The sequence below is a fragment of the Triturus cristatus genome, chromosome 7 (genome assembly GCF_964204655.1).
Source record: "Triturus cristatus chromosome 7, aTriCri1.1, whole genome shotgun sequence".
Classification (NCBI taxonomy): domain Eukaryota; kingdom Metazoa; phylum Chordata; class Amphibia; order Caudata; family Salamandridae; genus Triturus; species Triturus cristatus.
The window spans coordinates 535,419,054-535,439,467 of NC_140590.1; the positions used below are offsets into that span (position 1 = coordinate 535,419,054).

A 20,414-nucleotide genomic window follows, 5' to 3' on the forward strand; every position below is an offset into this window, starting at 1 on the left:
TTTTGCTATCCCAACCAAAGTAAGGGCTTCTTTTACAGCTATAGCTAGAAGGGAGACAGAGGAATGCTACTGTTCATATAGTGATTTTGCAAACTGGACTTACTTCGAAGCCTCTGCGGCATTTAAAGAAACCCTATTCACCAGATTATGGTGGTGTGGTCAAAATTATTTTCTTCCCTGGTGGTTAATAATCCCATTGCTGGGCACTGTAAACCAGCATCATGTGATCCTAAATTCCCAACTCAGCACAACACTCGGAAGATCTTTGTCGTGTAGACCTCCACTTACACGGTGAAGACTGACTGACTGCATTCATTCAGCTCCTCTGGATGGGGAGTCTAATAAGAGTTGATACAATGAGCAGGATTTCTTTTTTTTGCAGTTCAATCTGTCACTTTGCTGATTGAGTGCTGTCTATTTTTTGTGGTGCTATACATGGGACGTGAGGTTTTATCTGCCGAACCTGTAGATCCTGCAGTATGCCTTCACACAATTCATCCAAGATGGATTAGAAGCAGCTAAGCAGAGTCTACATTTTGCTTTAGATATCACTCACCTGCTTTTGTAATGGGCAATATTAGCTCATCAGATAGCACACCTGGATGCAATCTGCCAGATTTTCCGGAGACCACTAGTCATCATTGATGGATGTGCCCTTTAATATGGCCAGATTTTCTGTAGAGAAGGTTGATGTGGCTCCGAAGCATTTCTTGATATTGCTATCCCCGGCTCGTCTGTTCATCCAGCGGTACAGAAAGTTCAGATGTTATTCTAGGGACCTCGCCTTCCATCAAGCGCTGCAGCCCATTCATCAGTCAGCGCAGACTTTTCGTGGCTCTAGAGGCAGAGATCCCAAAAGGCTAATGACAGAAGCAACATAAATTATTTTCCTCCTCGTTGCCAAGCGGCTCTTTCAAACCAGTTTAGTTTGCCCTAGAATTGGCATCTTGGATCAGTAGGTGGTGAAATACAACATTGTCCACCCTGTTGGCACTTGATCACCTCAGACTTATGGGTCCTCCATATTGACCAAATTAAATATACCCCACACTTTCAGGACAACCCTTCCCATATTCCTCCTACTTGCATCAAGATCTCAGTGGACGTGGCCTGATTGCTGTTGGGGTTGCTCGCCAAAGGAGCTATCAAGTTTGTACTCTGGTGGAAAAGTGAATGTGTTGCTCCTCTCGCCCCAAGAAGAATGGGGACATAAAACCGATCTTGGACCTAAATTACTGAATTTGTTCCTCAAGAAGACGTTCAACATTATGGCAATCACACAAGTACTGCTAAACTCGAACCACAAGCATTGAATGGTGTCCCTGCATCTGTAAGACGCATGCTTTTATGTCTGTTTTTTATGGTAGGGTCTAACCACTGCCTATTCACTGTCCAGCCATTTGGTCTTCTATCAAATCTCTGGGTGTTTCCAAAGGTTATGACGGTGTTTGTGTCTCATCTTCGCAGGTCAGTGATGTGTATTGCTGTACCTTGATGACTTGCTGTCAAAGGTGTGTTCACCTCAGCTTGTCCTGCACATTCTGCAAAGAACAATGCTGATGTCTGCCCTAGCGTTTATCAGTAACTTAGAATCTAATTTTCTACTTTCACAGAGTCTGTCATTCATAAGGGCCATCTTGAACATTGTCTTCTCGATGGCCTTTCCAGTTTTGTTAATGAGTCAATAGGACTAGGAACTTTAACTTTAGGGCAAAAGCTACTGTTCCATCCCTTAGGGTTCTAATGCTCCTGACTCTATTAAGGTCTTGTATCCTGCTGATTCCTCATACTTGGTAGCCCATATGTGCCCCTCAGGGGAACCTGCATCTGTAGTCTGCCCACCATTGGGGAAGACTCTCGGATGAGACACCCAGTGGTGGATTACTAACGTGTGACACACCATTTTCCTTACCCACTTCAGAAGTCTCAATGGTTACTGATTCATCGTCTCTTGGATGTGGAGGTCTTATGGACTATGTTGAGATCTGAAGTCTATAGTCTCCTGTGGAGCAATACCTTCACATAAATCTTCGGGCGCTGCATGCCATCAGTTTGGCTTTCACCTGCCTTTCTACTTTCCATCAAGGGCAGGTTGGTCTGGGTACTGCTGTATACCACAACTGCCATATAGCACTGCAACAAGCAGGGTGGGGGTCATGGTCCCTCTGTATGGAGACATTAGGGTTGTGCTGCCAGCTGGCATGTCACCTGATCTCCTTGATAGTCAGCCATGTAGAGAAATCCTTTAACATTGGGACAGACAACCTCAGCAGGCGTCCTATTGAGGGCTACAAATGACATATGTTCAGGAGTTTGTGCCAGGGCCTCTTTCCACATTGGGGTGTACTCTGGTTAGACATTGTAGTAACTTCCAAAGGCACTTTGTACCCAATGTTTTGTGCTCTAGAGTTTCCTTCTCGGTGTCTTGTAGGAAAATCTTTACCCTCTGGTGGGACTTCAACCTCCTGTACAATTTTGCCTCTCATACCATATTTGCTGAAGAAAGTCAAGCAGGACTGAGCGCTGCTCATTCTGATAGCCCTGGACTGGACTTTTCACTTTGGATGCCTCTTCAGGAGGATATGCTGTGCCAGTTGCAGGGCAGAGTTTTACAGCTGAACCTTCACAATCTACACCTCCATGCGTGGAGATTGGGCAAAAATAACAAAGAGGTTTTGCTATTACATTGGAAGTGATGGATGTCATTCTACCTCCTCGCCGCCACTCCAGCAAATCTGTATATTCAGGCTAAATTTGTTGGCTTATTTGAAGAGTACAGTTTGGCTGGTAACTTCACCCGCCCAGAGGCAGAACTGCCGTATGTTATGTTGTTTCTATTATCTTTTGCCTAGCAGGGCTTTGCTGTGGACACAATTAAGGGTTACTTATTGACTCTTTGGGCCTTTCTTCATTATTCATGTCACTGATAGTGATATGGTTTTTCCCTTCAAAAAGGCCTTTGATTTGTGTTTCCCGCTCCTGCCTTCATTATGGTGCAGTGGGACTTTAATTTGATCTTAACCTCTTTGATGTGTGCTCCATTCAAGCATCTCCACATCTGTACTCTGAGACTCTTGAATTTAAAAGCTGTGTTTCTCATTGACATCGCTTCTGCATGTAAGGTCAGCCTCCTTATACTATATTTTCCTTGACAAGCTGATACTTGGAACATGTGCATCCTTTGTTCAGAAAGTAGTATCACATGTCCACATGGAGCAATCCATCATGCTGCCTGCCCTCTTTTTCTCTATGGCATCCATCTAAAGTGGAGTAGAGGCTACACTGTTTGGACATACTGCATGCCGTAGCGTCCCTGTTGATGTGAGTAAGGCATACTATATGGATGTTTAATTGTTATTTGGGTTCATCTGTTCTAAGAAAGGAATAACGGCTCAGACACAGACCTTATTGTGATTGATTGTCCTCAAATTGAGTTATGCCCTGGCCAGAAAGACTCTCTTGAGGACCTTATAGCGCATTCGACATAGGAGCTAAAGCTGTTACTATTTGGTTGCTCAGGGTTTTCCTGTCCTGGACATCTGCCAGGCAACCATAGGGGCATCTTTTCTTACTCACACCTGGCACTACTGTATTGATTCTCAACCCCTACGTCTTTCAGGACTACCTGGTGTAAGTCTGCTGCTCTGACATCTCATTGGGGAAGACATTGCTTTAGTACTGATTCACATGGTGAAGAATCTGAATTTAGAAGCACCCATCAAAAAAAGTACTTGCCTTCGGGAAAGCTCTGCCTAGTCGATACTCTTATTTTATCCGCAGATTTGTCACCACATGCCTGCTTCCATGTTCTGTGGAGTGGAATTTCAGGAGCAATAAGGCCCAAGTTAGTTTTTCCCTGGTAGTTCAACATATGGCGTCATCTCTGAAAGCCGGAGCGGACGAACTCTGCTGAAGATGCCTAGCAGATCATGAATGGTGCCTCCATCCGGAAGTGGTGCAAGGTCTCCTATAGCAGTGGGGAGAACCTTGATTAGATCTGTTCACCACAGCCGGGGAATACGCAATGCCAGCACTTCTGCACACTGGAGTTTTCAAGGCTGCTCTTACCAAGAACTCATTGCCAGGGCTGCACAATACCATGGGGTGGAGCTCCACAAAGAATCCTTAGAGGAGGATTTTCTATTTGAGACTTTAGGATTCACTCACAGGTCGAGCCAGACACTTCCTGTGCTGAAAGGTATGATGAGGCACGCAGATGAAATTTTTAAACACCCTGTACATGCACGAATCCTCAGTCCTAGAGTAGACAAATATAAACCTTTCCCAACAGATCCAGTATTTATTAAAGGCCAGTAATAGTATTTAATGCTCGCAAGCGAGCCAATTCTCAAACTTCAGGGGATGCTCTTCCCCCAGATAAAGAATCAAAACTCATCGATGCTTCTGGCAAACGTATAGCTGCACAAGCTGCCAATCACTGGCAGATTGCTAAGACGCAGGGCCATCTATTCAGATACGATAGGGTGCACTGAGACGAAATGGAGCAATTAATACAAAATCTCCCAGAGGAGCATAAAGCCAAAGCTCAGGACTTAGTCCAGGAAGGGAAATTAATTTCCAACTCTTTCATAAGGTGTACTGTAGATGCTGCTGACACCGTAGCTAGGGAGATAAATGCTTGCATTTTACTCGGAAGGCATGCCGGGTTATGGATTTCTGGGTCTAAACCTTAAGTCCAACAATTTATTTTAAATACATCTTTTGATAAGCAACATCTTTTCGGCCTTGAAGTTGATCAAGCACTCAAAAAAATGAAAAAGGACACAAGTTGCCAAATTTATGGGAGCACTTCAGTCTCCTTCAAACAGAGGTTCCTTTTGGCGCTCCTTTAACTGGGGAGGGTCCAAGTCAACAGCCCCAGATCGAAACAATTCCTTCTACAGAGGTAACAACCAATCCTCTTCTCCAAGAGGATTTTCAGAGGAGGTTTTTAGGGGAAACAATTCCAAAGGTAGGGGTAAAAACTCCACACCTTGTAACTCTCCTAATAAACAGTGACTTCCCCACTGTCCCCTCCGATTATTCCACACCTGCCGGAGGGAGACTTCAACACTTTCTCCCCATTTGGGAATCTATAACAACCTGACAAATGGGTGGTTGGAATTATCAAACATGGTATGGCCTGGAGCTTACCACCAAGCCTCCAAATATTCCACCTCGTTTTCACAAATTGTCCCCAGACCACCTGATATTGCTCGAACAGGTGCAATCTCTTACTGAAAGGAGCTATAGAACCAGTTCCACTTCAGTACCAAGGGTCAGGGGTCTTTTCTCTTTACTTGTTGATCCCCAGAAAGGACAGCTCATTAAGACCTATTCTAGATCTGAGAGTTGAACTGATACATACTGTCAGAGCACTTTCACATGGTGACCCTTCAACAAGTACTTCCTCTTTTACAGCAAAGCAATTTTATGTCTACTCTAGACTTGAAAGATGCATACTTTCGCATTCCAATTCATCCAGCTCATTGCAAATACCTCACATTTGTCATAGCAGGCAAACATTACCAGTTCAAAGTACTTCCGTTTGGAGTTACCACTACTTCCAGAGTGTTTACCAAATGTCTGGCAGTAGTAGCCGTTCATCTCAGAAGACGATGTATTTATGTCTTTCCCTACCTAGACGACTGGCTCATCAAAGCCAGACCTTCCCAAAGCTGTCTGCACCACACCCAGACAACAATACACTTACTTCATCAATTGGGCTTCGCCATCAATGCACAAAAGTCTCACCTGTGTCCTGCACGGATGCAGTCTTATCAAGGAGCTACTATCAACACTCGAAGCTCTAGCCTCTCCCAATGCAGCCAGAATTTACAAGATTCAGTCTTTGGTACTACAGTTTCAACCCAGTCAAACATTACGAGCCAAAGTTTTCATGCAACTGCTGGGAATGATGGCATCTTGCATCACAATCGTACCTCATGCAAGGCTTCACATGCGTCCCCTAAAAGAATGTCTAGCGAGTCAGTGGAATCAATCACAGGGTCAATAAATCGATCTAGTGTTGGTAAGCGGCCTACACCCATCGCTCTCTGCAGTGGTGGGACCCACAAAATGTATCAAAAGGGCGACCTTTCATAGACCCTATTCCACAGACTCTGCTAACAGCAGACTCATTTCTCACTTGTTGCGGTGCCCTTCGCCAACATTACACAATCCAGGGTCTGTGGAGCAATAATCACAAAAGTCTCCACATCAGCTACCTAGAACTTCTGGTAGTGTTCCTAGCACTCAAAGCTTTTCAAACTCACCTTAAAGGCAAAGTTGTTTTTGTCTGCACAGAAACCATGACAGCAATGTACTATGTACAAAAACAAGGAGGAACACTCTCTACAACTGTCATGTCTTTCAGAAAACATTTGGAACTGGCCACTTCACCGCAAGATGTATCTCCTGGTGGAATACCTTCCAGGAGTAAACGATCGAATTGCCGACCTCCTCAGCAGACAAAGGCAGCAAGTTCATGAGTGGGAACTTCATCCCCAAATTCTTCTTCCCTACTTTCCACAAATAGATCTGTTTGCCACAGTAAACAACGCAAAATGCCCAAACTTCGTATCCAGGTTCACACACCCTCTATCCAAAGGCAATGCCCTGTGGATGTGTTGGTCAGGGATATTTGCCTAAGCTTTTCCACATCTCCCACTACTTCCATTGCTAGTTCGGAAGCTCAGGCAAATATCACTCACACTGGTCCTAGTCTCCCCCACCCCTCTTCCACATGGGCTCGTCAACCTTGGTACACCACCCTATTAGAACTGTTAGTGGTTCCACATCAAAAACTACATCTCACCTCCAGTCTCCTCGCTCAGAGCCATGGAGAAATCAGACATCCAAATCGCAAGGAGCTCAACCTAGCGATTTGGCTCCTGGAGTCAGTTTGGTTATTTATATCTACCACCACAATGTATGACTATTTTAGAAGAAGCAAGAAAGCCTACTACCAGAGCTTGATATGCAGCAAAGTGGAAAAGATTTGTTATCTATTATAATAACAAGATCAATCCTCTAGACGCATTTTTACAAAATATTATCTGTTACCTGTTGCGTTTACAGCAAAAACGGTTGGCTAACACATCTATTTGTTTACACCTTGCAGCAGTGGCTGCATATTTGCGAAAAACAGACAACATTGATCATTTTTCAAGATTCCAGTATTCAAAGCTTTCATGGAAGGTTTGAAAAGAGTGATACCACTAAGAGTTCCACCCGCGCCGGTGTGGAATCTTAATATTGTCCTTACAAAACTTATGGGTCCACCCTTGGAACCCTTACATTAATGTCCTCTACAGTTTCACTCATGGAAAGTGACTTTCCTCATTGCTATCACTTCGTTTAGAACAGTTGGTGAGCTACAGGCGCTTACCCTGGAAGAACATTTTTTTCAACTCCACAAAAATAGTTGTTCATTGCACCAACCCAAAATTCCCTCTCAAAATGGTTTCTTTTCATATTAACCAATCAGTTGAGTTACCTGTGTTTTTTCCTCAACCTGATTCAGTGGCAGAAAGAGCTCTGCACACGCTAGACGTTAGAAGAGCTTTATTATATTACATCAAAAAGAAAGGACCAAAGATTTTCGTGAAACCAAACCACTATTGTTGCATTTGCGCCACCTCACAAAGACAATCCCATCTCTAAATCAGGCATTTCAAGATGGATTGTGAAATGCTTTCAAATATGCTATGCAAAAGCCAAAAGACCTTTGTCCATACCCCCTACAGCGCATTCTACACACAAGATAGGGGCTACTATGGCCTTTTTAGGCAACATTCCTCTAGCTGACATTTGTAAAGCAGCTACATGGTCTACCCGACACACATTTACTAAACACTACTCTGTAGATGTGTTAGCAAGACAACAAGCAAATGTAGGCCAGGCAGTGCTTAAGACACTATTTCAAACAACTGCAACACCTACAGGTTAGCCACTGCTTTGGGAGCTTACTGCTTTATAGTCTATGCAAAGCACGTGTATCTACAGCCCACATGCCTCGAAGGGATAATGTTACTTACCCAGTAAGCATCTGTTCTTGGCATGTAGAGCTGTAAAATTCACATGTGCCCACCCGCCTCCCCGGACTCCTATAGTTGTTGCAGTTCTTACTTGCATACATATACATGGCATCTCTATTCTATACTTAGGCACTCTATTCTCACCCTCTTGCGGTAAAACATTATAACAATGGAGTTGTTGACCATGCGCACTATCACCGACAGGAGGAGTCGCCTTACCTAGTCACTGGAAAGACTTCTTCGAAGACAAAAACTACTTGCAAGCATCCTGACCCAACACTAGATGGCAGGAGTATGCAAAGCATGTGAATCTACAGCTCTACATGCCAAGAACAGATGCTTACTGGGTAAGTAACATTATCCTTATAAAAAGTGCAATTAGCGGTAATTCAAGGAAAGAAATATGTTCCAATCAAAGCTAAATAATGATTAAACATAGAACCAAACCTAAGAGAGACCTAAATGTCACTCAGTCACTCCCCCAATCACCCTTACTCCACAGCAGTAGTTTCCGCTTAAGGAGGGAATGCCTCCTGGGGTATTTCTGAAGACTTTCTTCAGTGTATCCTGCTTAACACTGGGTCACTGATAAAGCATAAATACAAGTTCGAATGCATGATGCAACTTTCGAACCCCGACTTGGTCTTCTTGACAGAGACCTGGGCTAACGAGACATCTGAACCAGACTGGAGGTTACCAAGTAGCTGGCCTAGACAGGATAGGGAAAAAAGGAGGGAGCATTACCATTCTAGATCGCTCCTGCCTTAACGTCCGAATAGAGCCCACCCTACAACTTTCAGCGGAAGCTATGATTTTTACCATCAAAGTAAATAACACTCTGACCTTCCCTGGCCTACTCTTACATCGGCCACCTAGGCCAAGATATGTTTTTACCCTAGCACGCCATACCTTTCTTGAATCCTGTTTAGAATCTCCCACGTTCACAATCTTGGGTGAATTTAATTTTAACCTTGAATCTAACAATAACGCAGATACCGCGTCCCTGCTAGACAATCTGACAGCACACGGTTTAACCCAAATTATCTCGGAAGCTACACATATAGCCGGTCAGACCTTGGACGGCATTTTTACCAAGAACTCTGACATCACACTGGACAAAACCCTCCCATTACCCTCGACAGATCACATAGCTATACACTTTAAAGTACGAGTAACGCAATCTAACCGGCTTCACTCAAATAGACCGATTTTTGTTAACACTGCCCCTGGCACAGAATACAGAAGCAAGAGTTAGAAGAGACCCATCACAGACACCCTCCTATGCAGGCTTCTACTAACTTGGCAGCACATAAATTTGATGAATGGATTAGAACAGCAGTAAATCTGCTGGCCCCGGAAAAAACTATGAAAATAAGAAGTCTGGCGTCCGCGCCATGGTACAGTCCAGATCTTAAATACATTAAGTCTAAATGTAGAAGAGTTGAATGATTATGGAGGGCCGATTATAGCAGGGAACATAAAATGGCCTACAACCTAGTCCTAGAGGAATATAAGGAGGCAATTAAAAAAGCTAAGACTGACTATTTTACAATTAGAATAGGTGCCGCAAAGAACTCCTCTAAGGAGCTTTTTAAGACAGTCCAGGCTCTGTGTTATCTACAGCTGGTCAATCAGTTCACACTGGATCAAATCTTTTGTAATAAGATTGCCAACTACTTTCAAACCAAGGTGCAACTTTCAAACCAAGGTGCAACCAATCTACGAGGATCTCCTCAAAACAGCACCCGACGCAACTATAAATAATACTTTTTCCACCGACAAGAATCTAACTCATCACAAACTAACTAGTTTCTCGGCTCTAACCATGGGGAAAGTGAATAATCTGCTTCTACTGACTAAGTCTTGATCTCCTAATGACCCGTGTTCTCCTGCCACTTTACATCTGGTCTCAGAGAACATCAGTGTCCATGTAGCCCCACTTCTAAATGAAGTAATCGAGTCTGGGATCTTTCCATTGCCCTGGAAGAAGTCATGCATCAGGCCCATTCTGAAAAATCCCACTGAGGTAAAGAATTACCGGGCAGTATCGTGCTTGCCAATAACTGCCAAAACCCTAGAAAAATCAGTAAACCGTGAGCTGATCCAATATCTTGATTCCAATAATCTTAGATCCTCCATGGCTTTTAGACCACACCATTCCACTGAGAGTGCTCTGATTATGGCCACAGAGGAGATTCGCAGGCAACTGGATGGGGGTGGGAGGGGGGCGGGGAGTGCAGAGCAGAGCCGTCCTTATTCTATTTGACCTATCAGCAGCATTTGACACCGTGAATCATGTGGTGTCAGTGCGGCGGCTGGAGTCAATAGGAATTAAAGAGATGGATCTAACTCTACTCTCCTCCGTCCAGCAAGCAGAGGGTACATTGGGACAACCTCAAATCGGAGAACTTTCATCTACCATGCGAGGTGCCACAAGGCTCGGCTCTGTCACTGACCCTATTCAACATCGAGGTCACCCTGCTGGCCAGGCAAATCAAAGAGTGTGGTTTCACTCTGCTGTCATATGCTGATTATACCCAGTTAGTCATAGCTGTATCACACAGGGCTGAAGTCGCAGCTGTCAGCTTTCATAAGTGCCTGAAGAGTATAATGAGCTGGATGAACCAAAACTTCCTCAAACTCAATACTGATAAAACAGATAATGGAGTTTAGAAAGGGCCCATCCATGTGGAACCAAGCATGGTGGTCAATCGAGACAGGCAACTGTCCTCCTCTGGCTACCAAGGCGATAAACTTGGGAGTGAATCAGCTAAACTTTGCAGGTCAGATTAATCGCTTGACGTCCTCCTGTTTCTTTTTACTAAGGATTCTATGTAAGATCATGCCCTTTATTCCACAGGATCTTAGGAAAACAGTTACAGGTGCACTGATCCTCTTAAAGATTGACTACGGCAATGCACTATTCCTGGGCCTTGACACGGCTCGGATGGCCAAACTACAATCACTACAAAATGCTGCTGAGCGACTACTACTCAACATCCCTAAACATCATTCCTCCTTCGCTAGCATCAGGCTACTCCATTGGCATCCAACACAAAAAGGGGTGGAATTTAAGGCACTTTGTTTGGTACACAAGGCATTGTATGGAGGGGGAGCCTTGGACATGCAGAAATTGTTTCTTTGGTACTCCCCCGACACGGAATCTTAGATCAACCAACACTGGGTTGGTTCAGATTCCCAAAATTCGCAGGGCAAGATGGGGAGGCAGGAGCCTATCCCACCTTGCTGCTAGACTTTGGAACAAGCTGCCGGCCACCATTAGGTTGCAGACAAATAAGCTCCAGTTCAGGAAAACGATTAAGACCTGGCTCTTTCCCCCCCAAATAAGTTACGACCAGCCTGAACAACACACCTCACGCTCCCTCAGCGGCAAGACACCTCGACATTCGCATGTGTATAAAACATTACTTACTTACTATATAAGCAGTCTAATAGTGGAGTGGTTGTGGTATGGATGTCAAATTCGGATTTGAGCAGTTCATTTATCCAGTAGAATATTAAAAATTCTGAAGTTATTTGTGGAATAGTGTGTGAGAGGGGGTAGATATCGGGGTTTTTTTATTTTTCATCCTACAAACACCCATTTAGTGATGGTGTCACTGTGGTTATGCAGTAATCATGGGTTGATAAAATAGTGTATCCAGCACTATAGTTTAAATGCTGCTAGGGTCATCTTAGCTTTTTTTTAAATTACTTTTATCAATTTTACATTACAACCAGACAGTATAGAAATAGACATAGCTATGCACCACAATTGAATCAACTGAAAAAGAGAGGCTGCGCAAAATAGTACAACAGCATTGAACCCCTTCGCCGCGGCACGAATTCCGCCGCGGCGCTGGGGGGGTTTGGGGTCAGCGCGGCGCCGCCATGCTCATGACGGAACCACGCCGTCATGAGTCACGGGCGAGCTGTGCTCATGACGGCGTGGTTCCGTCATGACTCTGCCCACTTGCATTGATCGCCCGCACAGGCGGGGAATCAGTGCCGCGTGGGCGGAGCAGCCGCCAACGGCCGCAGCATGACGGAACCACTCCGTCATGAGCACACGGCGCCCGTGGCTCATGACGGAGTGGTTCCGTCATGAGCAGGGAACGGGTTAAGTCTGTTCCCTGTTCTTTCCTTGAATGTATCTCTCATGTCCAGTCTACAGCTATTACCTACAATTTTAGAATCTTTTACCACTTCATAAGAAAGTACAGCAAGTCTTTACTCGAAGCACTGGTGGGGCATAATTTCCAGGGCCCCCTAAAGCAGCAGTTATTGGGCTGACCTCCTGTTCAAGCCACAAGGATACAACAAGTTACAACAGGCCTTTGCTGCAAATTCCCAGCTGACCAGTGGCAAGCGTATGTGGACTGAATCTTGTCTTGGCCTCTACCTGCCACATAGTGAGGCTCCATGTGCCTCCCCTGAGGACCTGGGGGCTTTCGAAGTGTACTCCTGTGGTGAAGTGGGACTGAAAGGGTCTAAAGTCAGAAGGTGAAATCTATGACCAAGACGAACCTTGGTGTATCAGACGTGCGTGCAATCACAGTCCGCGTCAAATTGCATCTGGGTCTCCCGCAACCATTGTCTATCATTGGCACTTTGTGCTTCCTGGTGCTATTCTTACTTCCTCTGGTTTCCATTATTGGATTTTTGTCATTTTGGTGTAAGTTTGTTTATTAATTTGTATTCTATTTTTCCAATTTGGTTTGGAATTGTTATTGTTTTGCATTTCTGCTTTATTACTGTTTTGGTACTGCATAAATACTTAACTTCTTGCCCAGCTCTGTGCCATTGCTACCAGGAGTTGAGCTCTGGTTAGTTATTGGATTTTCAGCGTTCACCTTGACAAGCTTTATGATGATTTCTTGAGGTGGATAGTTTCTCATCCAAAATAATAATCCAATTTAGTACACCTGTCATTCTCTATGCAGCTTTCACCTCCACCTGTGAAAATGCCGAGTATGACCATTCCTGCCACTGATCCTATTCTGGTTCCATTACCACTTTTAGAGTTGGTGAATGGTGTAAAAGAGCCCATGCATGTCCTTAATCAGGAAGAGGCCCTTCTTCACCTTGAATTCTAACTCATCCAAGTAATCCTCCTTCAGCAACACGTGACAGACATAAACTGAAAAGATTTCCTATCCTATTGCCTTCTGATGTTTAAATCCACTTCAAATTGTTTTTCAGCATACTTTCCAGCTTCACCTGCTGTCTCCTTTGTGCATATTCCCAGTGAATGGCATTACTACTTTTCAGGATGTACTCTTAAGCGGTGCAGATATACTCAGTATACAATTGAAGGTGCCCGTCTCTGTAATCATGGAGAAAACTTCAGTCTAGAGCCGTTCCTACTCTAACTTTGCAGCTGGTTCTAGGATTTGCAGCATCCACCAAGGAAATGTTTCCCTGTCCATAAAGGTATCTACACCTAGACTGCGAAAGGTACAAAAAGCTTTGAAGCAAGATTGGTCCTACCTTCACCAAGAACCTAAACCTGACTCTGCGATTGTCAGCAGAGAGGAAAAACCTCCCCTCTACTGCAGAGGCATCGGTTCATCCAGATGGTGAGATCAAGAAAATCTATGGTACTGGTCAGAAAGTGTGTGGCACTGCAGTAGTGGCTCCTAAAACTGCCAGCTGCACAGCTATATTGTGCAGGTATGACGGATTACTGTGGGAATCCCTGTCTTCATGTGAACGATTTGCTTAGGGAACGCATGCAGGATTTCCTGGAAATAATTGAGGAAAGACAATTAATAGGCATTCTGGTGATTAGTGCTGCTGTGGAGTCTGCAGATTTGTCAGCTATACAGTTCTGCCATGGAATGTGTCTTGAAAAAGTGGAGAAAATCTATAATACCTTCCCTATAGAAGCAAGGTGTCACTAATAGTTGGAGATATGGTTTGCCTCGGCAGCCACCAGTGTCGAGCTACATCAATTTGGCCCAATTTCCACCACTGATTTGACCTCTCTCTCCTGTACTGTTAAATCCGGCTCTCCAGCGGAGCTAATCTCTCCAACCATTTCGGAGCAGGGCTGTGAGTTTATCCAACCTGTTGTGGGAAATGTGATTAATATCTCCCTGTCCTCTGGCTGTGTTCCTCAACAATGGAAATGTGCCTTGGTGGTCTCCCTGTTTAATAAAAACGCTATTGAATCCTTTGAGGCCCGAAAATTATCAGCCCATTTCTTTGCTGCCTCTCTTTGGTAGGTTAGTGGAAAAGCATGTAACCAATCAACTCTCCAATTTCTTGGAGGATAATGGGCTCCTACATAGACCTCAATTACACTTTCGCTCTACCTACATCACAGATTCTGCCTTGTTCCTTGCCTCTGAATCTGCTAGGCAAATTATGGATGAGGGCAACACCATGGCCATTCTTATGCTAGATCTCAGTGCCAGGTTTGACACTGTATCCCGTAATATCCTAGTCAAGTGGCTCTGGAATAGGTGTATTAGTGGTAAAGCTCTGCGGTGGTTGGTCTCATTCCTGCAGGGACGCACTTGTCAGGTATCACAAAAACCGTTTCGGTCATCAATCCATCATTTGCAGCAAGGAGTGCCTCAGGGCTCGTCTTTGAGCCCATTTCTTTTTAATGTTTACGTTAGCCCTCTGGCTGGGGTCATCGTGCAGTATAATTTTACTATTATCTCATATGCTGATGACACTCAGATTCTTATAACTTTTCCCCAGAACAGAGAGCATATGGTATCCTCCCTCTGTGCGTGCCTGTCTGATGTTGCCACCTGGATGGACCTCAATTGCTTAAAATTGAATGCTGAGAAGACTGAGGTTCTGGAACTGGGCAAGCATCTAAACATCTGGTTTATTGCTGGCTGGCCAGTTAACCTCGGTTCTTTACTGTCCCCCATGCCCAAGGTAAAGAACCTGGGCATCTGGTTCCATGAGAAGCTCTCGTTCCATGACCAGTTCAAATGCCCTTTCAGGAAAGTGTTTTGGGATGTTGAGATCCCTAAAAACAATTCTTCACCTTCTTCCCTAGTCCGCCCAAAAAATGTAGTCTAGGTGCTGGTTATATCCAGATTGGATTACTTAAATATTTTGTACTTGGGTGTCTCCCAAGCGTGATTGAATAGGCTTCAACATTTGCAGAATACAGCAGCTCGGACACTGCTCTGGCTCCAGAGGCGAACCTTTATCAGTACTGCATTGAAGAAGCTACACTAGCTGCTAGTGAAACAGATGGTCACCTTTTAAGGCTCTCTGTTATTGCTACAAAATCCTTTCCTGCCAAGGCCTTGCCTATCTTCAGGACAGGATTACTCCCTATGCTCCAAGCAGAACAAGATCGACTACGGCCAAACTGGCCTCCATTCCCAGAGTCAGAAAAAGATAGAGTGGGTGGTTGTGCCTTCATTTACTTGGCTCCCAAAATTTGGAATTCACTACCAGTGGAACTTTAGCTGGCTCTCTCCGAATTGATATTCAGAAAAAAACTGAAAACCTGGCTTTTTGGATCCACTTAGGCTTCTCCTGTTGTGCTCAACGCTTTTCTCTACTCAGCTTCCTACCGCTGGGACCCCTCATGTGAAAATACATTAGTATTATTATTTGCATCGAGAATGTGGGAACAAGGATAAATGCGCTGTGCTCTTCTGATGAACTAGGACAAGACATTTCTGTAGGCTTTTCCACCTTTCCCACTAAATCTGGGGCAGCGGATTTGCAATGTGAATATGATACTTATCCCAGAATTGCCGACGCAGTCGTGGTCACCATGTCATCTTCGCCTATCAATAAGACTGCTCAAAACATTGCTGTGTGGACCGAATCAGCTCGGGAGGATCCATCACCTCATACAAGTGTTGAATTTAGCTGCATGGCTCCTGGGGTGCCGCAATATGGGTATTTAGGTCTACCTCAGGAGTGCGTGAACATTTTCCAGGCAACTAAACAGCTCACATAAGAGCATCCAACAGTTTCAAGTGGAAGCTTTCTGTGATCTGGTATCTGTAGAACAACCATAATCCCATTCTTTGCAAGGAGTATGTCATCATAATTTATCAATCTGACAAAATCAATGTTGCAGTACTCCTCGATAAAGGTTTATTTAGCTGCCACCACAGCTAGCCGAAAAGTACCAAACCAAAGATCTTTCGTCACAGTTCCAGTTGTTAAAGACTTCTTGGAGGGACTGAAGGAAACCTATTCTCCAAGACGACAGCCTTTCGCCTTCACTGGAACATAAGTTAGTGCTATCTAAATTCACTTTTTTTTTAGCTTATCCCGAGGCCATTATTGCAGCAGCTTTCTTGAAGAGTAACTTTTCCGGTTGATTTTATATGCCTTCTGGTCCTCTTAATACGCAAAACAATTTCTTAATGACCTAGAAAACATGATGGTCCATTATTCTATCATGTTCATGGGCTAATGTTTGTTTTAAATAAATAAAAGGTCATGTAGAAAATTCCAGGTCTTCCCACGAAATTTCGAAATAAGACCTACCAATTCACTGTAACCAATCCTGATAAACAGTTGAGAGGGATGATTTTTCTCCTTCAATGTGAGCACAAATGTTTGGTAATGTGTAAACACTCTTGATGTTTGTTTTCAGGATGATATAATCGATGACGTGGAGAGCTTTGTTGCAGCTGCGGAAATTCTGAAAGAACGTGGCGCTTACAAGATTTTTGTGATGGCTACTCACGGTATCTTATCTGCTGAGGCTCCTCGCCTTATAGAGGAATCTTCTATTGATGAGGTATGGACAAGCTGAATTTACAAGAGAGCGTTCCGTACACCACTCTGTTAAGTCAGTGAATGGGCATGGATGTCCAGGGATGGGAGGTGGAGTGTACATCCTTGGCAGGTAACTTCTCAGTGTATTCGAGCGATGTAGCATCTCATCATAGTGAATCCCTCCCTCGTCTCTCAGGCTTTCTGTGAGCACCTGTGCAGGTAATCAGAGTAAAGTTTTTGCTAGTGGAATTCTTCGAGTGTTGTATAACCTCCAGTGGCTCAGCATACCACCTGCACAGCTATGGCTGAAAACCTAGACTGACAGTAGATGACACCACACTGCTGGTGACCGTTCCATGAAATGCATGGGTTCCACCATGCTGATAACGCGTGGTGTTTAGAGCACAATGGACCCCCATGACAGTGGTGTGAATTTTGCGGGGAGGAAATGTGGGTCGTGTAGTTATTGGGGCATTCTATTGAAGAGTCTAAAATAACACAGCTGTATGTGTAGGTAAATGCTGTTCATTGCCCTCCATAATTCTTAATCTCATTATTCCCTCTTGCTTCTCTCTCCTACCCCCCACCCCCCGTTGTCTTTGCAGGTGGTAGTAACCAACACCGTTCCCCATGAGGTACAGAAACTGCAGTGCCCAAAGATCAAGACTGTGGATGTGAGTCTGATCCTCTCCGAGGCCATTCGGCGCATCCACAACGGGGAGTCCATGGCTTATCTCTTCAGAAACATTGCAGTGGATGACTAGAGCACACCACTGCTGCCTGCCCTGCATCCTCGCTTCAGATGGACACGTGCATGTGGATGCTGCTGCGACTACTCTTAAGGTGGCGCCCAGGGTTTGTTGAGTGAAGATGGGGCCGTGTGGCGATTGTTGGCGGACTGACGTTTTGGAGGACCGAGTAGTGTCTGAAGCACAATTGGCACAGGTCTCTTAATGCAGGGTACATCCCAGGAGATAATGAATGTGGGGGCAGCAGTGCAGATAATGTGTTGGGCAGTAACGATCCTTAGTGAAGTGCTGTCCATCTGTGGTTGATGGGCATATGTGAGGCTTAGGGGTTTGTCACATTATTTTACAACCAGAGTAGTCTATTAACCCAGCTCCGGTCATGAAAATGAGAGTAACAACTCAGTATTTTCAATAAAACACAATTTGTGTATTCTATAAATATATATGAAGGAACTCGGGCTGCTGAGTTGGCATTTCACCTGTCCCCAGCTTTTCATCTAGTAATTACAACTACTACGTAACTCACTGTGTGCTCCATTAGTGGATTATCTGGTTTCGGGACCTCAGTCATCCAGATGTATTCTGTCGTACTGATTATCAGAAAGGTGAATATTTCGAAGTCCCTCAAACTACTGGCCCAAATTTCTAACTCTGTTCTTTCGTTTTAAGAGTTTATTCCACTTTCCGCCAGCGAGTTCAGTGAGTTTGCTGATGGTGTATGCGTTAGTTCTTAATTCCACATTCACACCAATAATAGCTGAGCTCCTAAGACTTAGTGCAGACAGGAGCATGGCAGGAATGACCATAAGGACTCTCTTTAACCGCAAACACTGGCTGCTGGCACTCTCTTGGCACTGTCGGGACTTGCTTTTTATTTCTGTAGCTGCGCTTTGCCTTGTATAATGGATGTCCTTACGCTGCTGGGTGGTGGAGATGGGCAACCCATAATCTGATCAGCAGATCTGCCTTGGGCCGATGAGAAGGGGTTTTCTAAGGGGAGTGTGGAAGTGGTCAGGGTTACATGTCTCTTGTGAAAGGGTTACTCCATCCATCCATCCATCAGTCTTTCGCCTCTGGGAACGGGACAGTCGTGATTTAGCTCTGCTGGTTTGGCTGCTCTTGGTATGTGCTGCCATCACCTATCTTCTCCTGTTTGCCTGAAATGGGGTTGCTATGTTTCCTTCACTTTTCTATTTTTTTCCTTTTATGATGAGCTTGCTGTCATTTGTTACAATAAAAGGAAAGCCCTGTAATCAAAGTTCTCTGGTCTTTCTGTGTACACTTCTTTGTGGCTCCTAGCTTCCCTATTCATGGAACATGCAGGAAGGCTTGTTAAAAGGACTGATACATTCTTATGTTTTTTACTACTATTTTCTGTAACAATGGAAAAAATGTGAAGCGTCTTCCAGCTGCTCCAGTGGGCCCATCCGTTTGGATCGACAAGCAGACGTTCAGTTGTTGGGAATGCTCCCCTTGCAGAGGGGTGGTGCAGTGTTGGTATGCCTGGTCGGCTAAACATGCGTCTAGGTGCAAAAAAACTGAATGAGCTTAGGAGTAGGCTAATTTCTCCCCTAAAGTGCCCCTAATCGTATCAAGCAAATCTCACTACACAAACTGTGTTTAGGGGAGAGGTAGTAAGAAGGCAGTGCCTGCTCCCCCTTCCTGGGCATAGCTGTTACCCAGGCCTCCTTTCCCTTTGACTCACTAGAAGAGGAATGATGCAGTGATGCAGGACTTGGGTAGAAGAGGCCTACTGTTCCTTGTGTGCCTGTTGAAAATAGGACATTTCTCATTTCTTTGAGGTGCTTCGTGTTGGTATTTTAGTCTGTGTTTAATCCCTCTCAGCTATTGTCGACATGACAAATAAATCTATGGCAAGACTGGGAACAGCACCCCCCCCCCCCCCAGTTTGAGGGACTGAGCCCCACTGATTGGAGAAAACGATGCTGCGCAACACAGTTTACAACCTGTTCACCACCTGCCTAGAGGGCGTAGTGGTCAGACGTGACCAGGTGAGATCTTGGTCCCCTAAAAAACAAAACAAAAACCCCACACAAAAATAGGTTATGTAAATGTTAAGCACTATGCAGAAGTTATACATGTACACATTTTCAACAGTCAAAATGAAGTAATGTCACCTCAGACTTCTATGCAAGTTCTTTTCCATTGTTTCTCCTGGTAGCGCTGGCAAGGCTACAAGTATTACATAGGGCTCGTGTCTGCTGTGACTCAGGAAAAAGCTGTGCGTGAGCCCTTACAAGACCGACCGCACTCTCGCAAAAAACGTTTTGTGCTTGTGAGTAATTGCTTGGTTCATGGATAGAAGGTCTCGACATTTTGGTGTTCTTTATGCATGGTAGGTGCTTCGGATGTGTTTTTTAAATAAGATGGCAGTTGCCTTTGAAGATGCCGTATTGTTTTTGTATTTATTTTAGGTCTGTACATTGCGTCATACCCCTCACGAGGGCCTAGAGGTGCATTCAGTGAATGGCTAGAGCGCCAAGCTGCAGGTTGTGCTTGGTTGGAAGAGTGTTTATAATATGGCCTTTATGGGAAGTGTTTCGGTGTAGGGTGTGTTGACCTGGTTGGTGCTCTTGTTGGTAACGTGTTAGCTGTACTGGGGCCTGGAGTGAAACCAAAAGGAGTGACAAATAGTCGCTTGGGCTTAAACATAGACATTGTTGTGTGTACTTGGAAGAGTGGTATATCCCTATACCGTCATTCTATGTAGCGTTCGCCAGTGTGGGATTGTGTAATCTTAGGGCAGCCTTCCAGGTCTACCTCCAGTCATGTAACATAACATCGATTTAATCACATAAGCGTCATTCCAAGCTGCACTTTCCCTATAATGCTGCAGGTCCTAATGGAGATGAGGGGACAGTAAGAGGGTGGACCCCTCATTGCTCCG

General features: G+C 44.6%; 1 protein-coding gene across 2 annotated transcripts in view; it reads left to right on the forward strand.

Annotated features, from left to right (window-relative positions):
• PRPSAP1 (phosphoribosyl pyrophosphate synthetase associated protein 1) overlaps positions 1-18,764 on the forward strand; it is a 188,928-nt gene extending 170,164 nt beyond the window's left edge. For both annotated transcript variants that reach the window (XM_085616928.1, XM_085616927.1), the window contains 2 exons: positions 16,633-16,779; positions 17,363-18,764. In XM_085616928.1, the coding sequence (XP_085473054.1) occupies positions 16,633-16,779; positions 17,363-17,521 (306 nt within the window). In that variant the 3' untranslated portion in view covers positions 17,522-18,764. The remainder of the gene's footprint in view (positions 1-16,632; positions 16,780-17,362) is intronic.
• Positions 18,765-20,414: the final 1,650 nt, after the last annotated feature.